This window comes from Dama dama, chromosome 11, assembly GCF_033118175.1.
Source record: "Dama dama isolate Ldn47 chromosome 11, ASM3311817v1, whole genome shotgun sequence".
Lineage (NCBI taxonomy): Eukaryota > Metazoa > Chordata > Mammalia > Artiodactyla > Cervidae > Dama > Dama dama.
The window spans coordinates 6,020,760-6,031,369 of NC_083691.1; the positions used below are offsets into that span (position 1 = coordinate 6,020,760).

At 45.4% G+C, this 10,610-nt stretch overlaps 1 protein-coding gene across 4 annotated transcripts in view; it reads right to left on the reverse strand.

The window, feature by feature from the left end:
* FUBP3 (far upstream element binding protein 3) overlaps positions 1-10,394 on the reverse strand; it is a 49,191-nt gene extending 38,797 nt beyond the window's left edge. For 3 of the 4 annotated variants that reach the window (XR_009694624.1, XM_061154398.1, XM_061154397.1), the window contains exon 1: positions 10,264-10,367. Coding sequence is in view for 3 of the 4 variants with exons in the window: in XM_061154398.1 (XP_061010381.1) it covers positions 10,264-10,347 (84 nt within the window). In the remaining variant the exon portion in view is untranslated. Of the gene's footprint in view, positions 1-10,263 lie in introns of all 4 variants that reach the window. The other variant, XM_061154399.1, reaches the window with a different exon arrangement.
* Between the last annotated feature and the right edge of the window lie 216 nt (positions 10,395-10,610).

The following is a 10,610-nucleotide window of genomic DNA, read 5'->3' on the forward strand; positions in this document are numbered from 1 at the left end:
GCCAGTTCATGTAGGGCTTTAGAGGTCATTGGAAGGGGCTTGAATTGTATGTATATAGAGAGAATTAATTAATTAATGCTGCACCCCCTTGGGTTCCCTGACCAGGGATTGAACCTGTGCCCCAAGGAGTGGAAGCATGGAGTCCTAACCACTGGATTGTCAGACAAATCCAGGGCTTGGGTTTTATATGAAGGGTGATGGGAGGCAACTACAAGGCTTAGTAAGAGAAGTAACTTGCTGATTGATGATTTTAAAAGATGCCCTTGGACAAGGAAAATAGATTATAAGGGGGCAAAAGTAGCAAGACCATTTAGGAATTATTCTAGGCCAGAAGTCAGCAAGCCATAGCTGGGGAACTACCTGTCTTGGTAAATAAAGTTTCATTAGAACACAGCCACACCCATTTCACAGAGATCATATGCTGTGCAGAACATATATATGTATATAATTTAATATCTGAACTTAAAAAAAGAAAAAAGAGTTTGCCCTGTCGAGGCTACAGATGATGGTAGCCTGGATAGGTGCTTGTTTTAAAATATTATTTTAAGTTAAAGACTTAAAGTTAAGAGAGACTGCTGATAGAAACTCCATCTCCTATACTCAAACTTCAAGGTAAGTGGCCATTTGCTCTAAAACAAAATACTGTATAAATCTTGCCTAACAACATTCTACCACCAACTTGCAATCTTGCTCTCCATATTTGTTTTGGATAAGCTAGTGGAAGGTTGGCTACTTACTTAAGATGCAAAAATTATCTTCAAGGATTCAGCTGTGAAAGCAAGTGATTAAAAGGTGAGAATACTGCAGTAGTTTATGCCCCCACAGAGACCCTTTCATCTGCCACAATGAACTGAGCAGGTAAATGGCTGATGTGGGGCTTTCCAAGATTACTGGTTTAAAGACAGACCAAAATACTGGCAGGAGACAGTGAGAAGGACCCCGAAACACAGGGGAAATGGGTGTGATTATCAGTGGAGTCCCCCAACAGCATGCGTGGCCAATCACTCTCAAGGAGAGGATAAGCTCTACATATTTGGCACATTCTCTATCCATTTTTTTTTTTTAATGTGGACCATTTTTAAAGTCTTTACTGAATTTCTTTCAATATTGCTTCAGGTTTTGTTTTTTTGGTCGCAAGGCAAGTGGGATCTTAGTTCCCCAGCCAGGGATTGAACTGGTAACCCCTGCATTGGAAGGCAAAATCTAAACCACTGCAGCACCAGGGAAGTCCCTCTCAACCCTCTTTTGTTGATGTCTCTTGGCTTCCAGTGCTTCTTCCTTCCTTCCAAAGTAGCCAAGATGTTATTGCTGAGTCCTTGGCCTTCCTTATAATTTATATAGTATGTTTCATATAGTTGCCAGAATGTCACTTTCTCCCAAGGCTGAGATATTAAATGGTTACATTACAGTAGCTTTTCTGCTCCTACCTTTGATTAAATCAACAAGCTCCTTAAACATTACTGAAGATTTCAGATTTGTTTTTAAATCATGTTTGCTTCAGGCAGCCATAAATTTGGGAAATTTTCTCTAAGAGAAAAGTAGAACAGGATAATGGTTAAGAGTTGTAGCCCTGAAGTCAACAGCTGCACTTGAACCCTGGCTAAACAAATGTTAGAAATATTTTAACATTATAATACACAATTATATCATAATTTACATTGATACTACATTGTATATTACAATATACTTTGTAATTTTTATATATGTAATATTTTATAATAATATTTTTGTAATGTAATATTTCTTTATAGCAACAAAGAAACAATGTATTTCTTTATTCAAACAAATGCAACCTTGTTCTAAGTAATGATTTTAAATGCCTTCTCAAATAATAAGAGTTACCAGTGCTTACTATGTCTAGGCACTCTAAGAGCAGTTTAAAGATGCTATCTCATTTCTCTCTCATGATGATTCTTTAGGAGGTTAGTAGTATTATTTCCATTTTAAGACAAGGAAAAGTGAAGCTTGGAGAAGCTGAGTGACCTACCCACAGTCACACATCTTATAAGTGGCAAAAACAGTCCTGAAGCACAGGCCTGCCTGCCTCCAGAGTCCATGCTACTAATCACGGCACTAGGCTAACTAGCCCTCTTTCTTCCACCTAATGCTTTCTTAACCAGAGTCACTCCCCAAGGACTTAAAGCCTAATGAGTTCCAGTACACAGAACTCCAGCGATTCGTCATGTCTCTAACTGACCATTCTGAACAGTAGCTGCTTAAGGGAAGCAAGGTACAGCTTCAGTTAATAATGGAGTAGGCCAGAAAATAGCCACAGAAGCCAGGATACTCCAAGAAGAGCAAGGCCATGCCAGCAACGCTGGTACTCATTTTCTGCTACTTGATTCACTTTCCCCTCTTTCCGGGGGGGAGGCGGCAAGAGTGGGTTACCTCACTACCTGTGCTATTTTAAGCATGGTAATAGATGAAATATTTATAAATCAATGTCATGACATTTAACCTTCACTGCCAGCAGCTAGTGGAAATGTGGAGAAGGGAAGGGGAGCACTGGACCAGGAGTCAGTCATGAGTCTGGCTTTTCTAGCCGGCCCTTCCAGTGTATGACCTTGGGCAAGACCTCCACTTTCAATGGTCTTGCTCCCTGAAAAATGCAGGGACGAACTAAACCACTGTTTTCCAAGGAGCACAAGGCAATTTGGGGAGATGCATGGATGAATGTTCAAAAATATTTTAAGTAAATCTAAATTTTACAATGATTTTAAAATATGAAGTAAAAAGAACATTGAGGGTTCACTTACAGGAGGCACACAATTCACTGACATTAGGAACCAGGGCAATGAGTTATTTCCAGTGCACATCTTTAGGTTCTGTCATCAGAGTCGCTCACCCTATAAATCCAAACAGGAAGCTGTCTCTTCACAACTTCACATTCAGTAAAAGTTTACACTAAATGGAAACAGGCAAGGCCATCTGAACGGCAGCAAGTCATCCACACGCTGTGTCCGTGCTACTTAAAAGAGTCACTGTTGACTCTCATGGGGCCAGCAAGCAGAGGGGACAGCTCACACCACCACTTGGAGAGGAGGAACCCAACTTGCGTCCCTGGAACCTCTGCTCTAAAGTCGCCCCGAGTGGCCCTGCTCTGGAGAATTCACCACTGGCGAACTCACAGACTGGATGGCAAGTCTCTACTCCCGACAGCTGGAAGAAACAGTATGTAGCCAGAGCAGTGCAACCCAGTGGCTAAGAGTGAGCAAGTCCCAGAGGGCAGGGTCTAGAGCCACAGATACAGAGTCAAGTCCACGATGTAGATTACTCTGAAGACAGATTGCATATCAAGCTTGTTGTGCACTAAGCGTCTGATGGCGCCCTCATTTAATCCTCACGGTGACCTCAGAAAGTAGCTACTAGTCTCAATTCTACGCGGTCTAGAGCCAATCTGCCTGGAACTGTATTCGAGGGGATACCAAGATAGTAATGTAAGGCACCCGGAACAATGCTGGGCACACTGTAAGTAATGAGAAATGTTTGCTATTTTAACCCTTTACTGAATTAGTAATAATATGGAAAAGTACACAGGCAAGTTGTTAACTCGAATTTTCATATACAAAAATGCCTGTGCATCCTGATCAGGAAACAGAACAAGACCGGTACCCTCGAAGCTGGTCTCAAACTCCTTTCGGTCACTACCCACCTCTACCTCCCAAGCTATTCCATATATATACACATACACCTATATGGTAGTTTTATATGTGTGTGTATATACATATAAACCACCATCCATGATCTACATTTTACACATGAGAAAAACTGAGGCTTAGATGTTAGGTAACTTGTCCAAAGTCACTAACCTAATAATTTTCAGAACTAGAATTGGAACTCATATAGACTGAATCCAAAGTCTTCTTAATAATCACTTCACTACACTTCACCACCTCCTGGGTATTCTGCAACCATCAAATTAGAGAGCTTATATAAAAGTTCTTGCCTGGAACGCAGCACAACACAAGCTCAATGAATGGGACCTATTGCTGTTGTCATTAGAGGTGGGGCCCTGTCTGATCCTGCCCTATTAACTGGCATTAACCAAAACAATCGAATATGATATCAGCTCTTGGTAGCTTTTCCTGACAACTACAGGCCACCCACATTTGGTGAGAATTAAACACTCTCTTATCTGTTTGCAAAGCACTGTGTAAACTACCTTTAAGTGGTGCGACCTCATGGAGGAAGTTATTGATTATACTCTCCTCACTGTAGGGAGCTCTTTGAGGCATGGACCTCTCTCAATCATCCTGGTACTCCAAGGAAAAAGATTCCTTAACTGGAAGCTCCAGGGGTTAGCTTTAGAGAATTCATGAACCTCCTGAAATAACAGACAGAACTATTTAAATACTTCTGAGACGTAGTTCAGTTTTCAGTCTTATAAAGGTCCACGTTCCAAAAAAAGTTAAAGAACGTCCCTAACACACAGAAAAATGTTTGGCACATAGTAAGTACTCAGTAAATGTTTGCTAAATTTATACAGAGAAGCCTATCTTAGACTAACGCTGCGATGACCAGCGGAGGCTCTAAGCCAAAACACTTTTCCAGCCAGGAGCCCCCTGCAAAGGCCCGAAAGATGGCATGACCGTTACTTTTCTCCCCTACTGTTAGTTGCTCAGTCACATCTGACCTTTTGGGACCCTATGGACTATAGCCCACCAGGCTCCTCTGTCCAAGGAATTCTCCAGGCAAGAATACTGGAGTGGGTAGCCATTCCTTTCTCCAGGGGATCTTCCCGACCCAGAGATGGAACTCGGGTATCCTGCTTTGCAGATAGATTCTCTACCTTCTGAGCCATCAGGGAAGCCCTCTCTTCCTTATGTTCCATCTAATTCCACAAGCATCCTTTCAATGCTTTGTTTGAAAACCCTGCTGCAGAATTCTCACTGAAATTGAAAACTACCCAACTACCACTAGAAAGGAACCAAGTCTCTCTTAGAACGCAGAAGACAGGGTCCAAGAACTACTGCATATGTTAACTATTTGCGTGCTTCTGAGAAAACTGCTTTATCTACCTTTGGCTTATTATTTTCAAATATGAAACGAGAATTATAGCCCTTATCCTGACTATTTCACCTGGTTGTTGTGAGAAGCTTATACCATGGTAAGATAAAACCAGCGGTAAACTTGTTTTATTAACCGTTACAATGGCCCAGCGCCCAGCAAGGGGCCTTGGACTCAGCACATCCTCAAACAATGGCAGGCAATCTGAATCACATCACAATTTCCATGAACGCTACTCAGTCTTGCAAATGATTTGCTATCATCTGACATTAGGATAAAAATGCAGTTCACGCTTCCTAAAGTATTGGCTATTCTTTCCCAAGTGTCCTTGTAACCAAACTTTAAATGCAAAACATTTTCAAGAGGGATGATTCTTAACCGAGTGAAAGAACTGTACAGAAAAGCTAGGGAGAAGGGAAGCTTGAATAGACACCCAACACAACACATTAGAAAGGAAAAGAATCAAGATAATACCGTTAAAATTTTTTTCAGATCTAGCTAGATGGAAGCTCTGAATGTTTGTGACCTTGAAGAGGCCATTGAGATTATCTAGCTTAATGTTTCCTAAAGTCTGATCCACAGGAAGTGATCTGGTTTCAAGAAAAGAGGGTAAGAAGTGACAGAACTTTGGCATACTTACAATGCATATCTCAAACCCTAGTATGACTTTATGTATAGAAGCAAACTTAGGGTTCTGAGAAATGGGAACCCACTCCAGTATTCTAGTCTGGAAAACTCCATGGACAGAGGAACCTGGCAGGCAGAGGGTTGCAAAGTTAGTCAGGACTGGGTGTAACAACACAACAAGGGCTCTGAGAAGTCCTGAACTGAAGAAGCCAATTCACCTTTATTTAACCCTGTATCCCCCAAACCTCTCTGGCCATGAGCCCTTTCCATGGAAGACCTATGAACAACTTGTAGATCAAATGCTGGGAAAGGCCAAGCTGGCCCCAGGTCATGTAGCTATCTGAAGGAGACTCAGATGTCCTAACTCTCTACCCAGAGTTCTCTCCATTAGAAATTTTAACAGTATGGACTCACAATTTGGACAAAGAAGAGGGGAAAAGAGCTGCCAATTAGGCAACCCAATGGGCAGCGTAAAATGAAGTGGTGGGAACCCAGGCAACCCAGAGAGTCAACACATGCACAGGAGCAGCTGCTACTGAGCTCCAGCTACTCAGCTCCAGCTCGCCGCAGAACATGGGAGCAGTGTGACCAGGTCTGAGCTGGAAATTTCCATTTTTGCATGAAATTGTTCTGGTTACCAAGTGTTGGACCCCTGTGGTCAAACAACACAGGCCTGCAGGACCACTCTGAGCCTTCTCCAGTCCACAGGCCACCAGTTTGAAAACTCTGGTCTAGGCAAATTTGTATTGGGGACATGTAACAGAAACATTAGTCTGATGATACATATGGGCTGTCAGATTTTATAAGAAAGATAAAGAAGCCTCAGCTGAAATGAGAACAGTGTTCAGAGGCATCCAGTGGAATGCATTGTTTATTTACCCTTTACTTCTCAACACCAAAGATGAAGTCTGGTGACTCAAAGGGGCTCAGTCGCATTATGAAAACCCCTACCCAGGAACCTGCTCCCTGTAGGGTCCTCTACTGGGTCCCACCAAAGTAAAATACTGAGCAGCCCACAGATGTCCTGCAGACACTGCTTTTCTTCAAGTGTCTGAGAAAGTTCAAATGAATGCACACACCGGAGTTAGTCCCTTGTGAAATGATGACTTGAACTCCTCAACCAGCGGGCATGCCTGAGATGGTCTCAGTGGAGTAAACTCACAGAGACTGAGCATTCAGTACCTGTGACTCTGCCGTGAGGCGCACACATCACACATGAGGTGAGCAAAGGCGTCCTTCCTCCAGGGGTGTGCAGCGGGAAGTGAACACAGGCCTTTTCTTTAAGTGATGGAGGCACAGTCTGCTAACGGACATGCAGTGTGTCTCCACAGCACAGGGGCTGAACCATCCACTGCTCAGGCTCCAAGTGTGAACTGGCGGCACTGGAAAGCACACTGGGGAGGACTGTGGAACTTCTGAGGCCCTGAGCCGCCCACCAGCTCCCAAAAAAAGTGCTGGTAAAGAATAGGTTCTAGGTCTTAAAACTGGTCAAAACGTTACTTTCCACAGACTCCCCACTGGCTCAGTCACAATTATTTGGAAGCAGAAGCACCCAGACACCCAATGCCACCAGGCACCATACATACACTGTATGTGTGGAAACCGAACCCTCTCGAGTTATGCAGTTCAGAGGTGCTGACTGAGTTGAGGGCAAAATAGGAGCTTAAAGTCTTAAAAAGCCCTGGCAGTCTGGCAAAAGAATGTCTATTTGGGTGACGACTGGCAGGCAGTTGGCCCAGCTCATCGAAGGCTGCTGGGAACCTCTTAGACACTGTGGTGTGACACTGTCCTGGTAACATGTGGATGGGTGAACCTGGACATGGATGCTACTAAATCATCACAGTGGGCTTTTCGGGAATGCTTTTGTATTTTCAGGAAAATGAAACAAGACGAAACAGGTTTGCATCTATTCATCCGTAATTTCCATGAAGTTCCCTTGAAAGCCTGAGAGACAGTAGTCAGGGTGGAGGTGCAGTGGGGCCACAGTACAGGATAACCTGGCTTTGAGTCCACATCCCATTCTTATCAGGACCCTGTGCTCTCTAAACAATGAGTGGAAGACACACTTTCATTCTGCTAACCAGTCAATGACATCTGAGAACTGGACGTGATTTTTTTTTTTTAATACCCAGCAGTTTTAGATCTTCACCAGTGGGGCCAAATTAGAACATCTTTCTACACGTGTGTGTACTTCCCTACAAGATGGCTATGTGAGCCCTTTGGCCAAACACTATTAACTCACCGGACTTCATGCTGCTGCAGAGATTTTAAATTTTATATGACATCTTCAGAGATTCCCTTCAGATCTAGGAATGCCAGGCTCACGGCAAACTAACAGCAACAACTGGCTCCCTTTGTTGGAAAGCATCCAAAGGATATGAAAAGAGGCTTCAAGAGGCTAGGAGGGAAGCTTAGCAAGAGGCTAGGAGGGAAGCTTAGTGGATTAGGTGCCGGACTCCACATACCAGACTGAAGAGAAACTGCAGGTTCAAATCCCAGCAGGGTCAACTCAGACTCAACTGTGATATTCTGAATAAACTGAGCATCAGACAGCTCAGTGCTCCCTGACAAGCTTATGAGGGCCTTACCAACCGCCCTTGGTGTTTACGAGGGTACCTGAGAGAAGGGAAAGCTTTGTAATCATTTAAAGAAATACACTGCCTTTTATCTCCAGTTACTGGGAGGGGCGGGGGGAGGAGATCACACCTCTGTAACATGCTGTGTATACAATGGCAAAGTAGAAACACCACCACCAGACGCCCAAATAGTATGAGGCCCTTTGAGATAAGCTTTACTGTAAGCACACAATATTTTAGATTTCTAACATCCCATTCGTGCCCAATGCAAATCTATAAATAAACCTAAAATTACCCACAAACCTGTGTTTTCTTTAGTTTTTAAGGCCATCAGTCCTTGGAGATAGTATCGACCTCCAGCTGTTAACATTCAGAAGTGATACACTTACAGCACTGTCTCCATTGGGCTTATAACTGCTCCAGTCAATGGTGCATTTCAGAGCTGGGAACAGTTCCAGTGAAGTTTCCTCTGCTAGTAGTAAACACCACTGCTTCAACAATCCACATTAGGTCAGCATATAAACAGAGGGTCTCCCTCCCTCTTGAGCAGGCTGTCCAAGAATACGAGTTCAACCACTGGCTCAAGAGAAGCAGAAAGTCTTCTCAATGGTTCAAAATTCATTTTATGTTCAACTACAGGCCTTCTGCAAACTGAGGCTCTGAGCTCTTTAGGGTAGTGACTATACTTCTTCCTGGATACAGAGGCCGACAAGGTGATTGTCACACACCAGCACAGAGTGAAAAGCCATTACATATTAGTAGCCAGTCAGAAACAAGGTTCAGGACCCTGTACTGTAGAGGACAGCAGTGAAACACGCCGGCAAGCAGGGTGGTGGGAGGGGAGCTGCAGGGCACTGTTCATCCATCACAGCCACTGGCTGGCTCTGAAGTCTAAGTAAGATGGATACTCACTAGCATAGTGCTCGGTGCCTAGGCAGTAAGTAACAAGTCATCGGACAAAATTTTAGGCTGAACCACAGGTTTGGAAACTTCTGGGATCCAATGCAATGTCTACAGGAGCATCAGTATTAAAATGAAAAGTCAGTATCTGGGAAACAGGTAGGGTTCCCTCCCCTGGAATACTGGAAAGAGGTGTAAAGACCATATCTTCAAGCGACCGAGTTGAGACTTTCTTCTAATACAATGGGTCCTGTAGCTTTCTGTTAGGAATCAAGCAGTAATTAGTTATAGCCCAACTTTTAAAGAATCCGTTAGTATGTCTACAATTAAACAGGAAGAAATGATGAGCATGAGACACTCAGCAAAGAAGTTTAAGTGTTAGAGCTAACTTATCGCTAAGTTTCACACACAATACAGGTTCTGTTCTAAGCATCATACCAGAAACCAAAGAGTATTTCTGGCAGGTCCCATATTCATTCTCCAGGGAAGCTTGCAACCTCTTAAAAATCAGTTTATTTAACTCTGACAAAATGCACGACATTGTCAGATGGTCAAATTTCACTGCTGGAATGACTCCATTATCACATGCTCCCTGAAAGAGGAAAAACTATTGCCCATAAGGAATGTCTATGTCTTGTGGACCATCCACATCTACTTAACAACTCCCCTCTCCCAGAGCACCCTCAAAAGTAAACTACCCTCGAATTCCTAGTCTGAAGAGGCTGTTTCCCGTTTTAAGAAGCTACTGGGCCTGAGACAGGCCCCTTCTGCCCAGACCCGGGTTCACTCCGTGAGCCCCCCAGTTCCCTACCCCTGTAAACCTCAGAACCCCATGCTGGCTGCCCTGCGGGTCCAGCCCCCGCCACGGCGCGAGGGCCCGACAGGGCCCAGGCGTCCCGGGTCAACCCTTTCCCAGCAGCTGCAGGAACCTAGGAGACCCGCCCGACAGTCTGGGCCTTGGTCCTCCCACTGGCGCCTCATCCCGTGGCTCCTCCCGGCTGCAGGCGCCCCAAGAAACTGCCGAAGCGCCCAGCTGGGGCGTCAGCCCAGGTTTACGTCCCGCCCCCAGACCAGACCCCCTCCTCCTTCCCATCAGGCCCGACCCGGCCCCGCCTCGGGTTCCCGTGCTCCCGCCGGCCGGCCGCGCCCCTACCTGCCGGACCCGGTGCAGAGCGTCCACGAAGCCCTCAGCCTTCATCCCCACAGGAGCGCTCTGCCCCTGCACCAGCTCCGCCATTACCGCCCCCCGCCGCCGCCGCCGCCGCCGCCGCCGCCGCCACCGCCGCTCGGATCCCCTGTCCGGCCTCCCGCTCCACTTGGGGACCCGTAGCCGGAAAAGGAAAGTCGCCCCACTTCCGGCGGAAGGGAAGCCGGGACGCTCGCCGACGCGAGAGGAGCCGCGTCTGCGGGGCTGAGTCGGGGCACGTGACCGCGGTCCGGCCGGAAGTGGGGGCGGCGGGCCCTGTCGTCTGGTCTTGGGACCAGAGTCGCTCTCTGGCC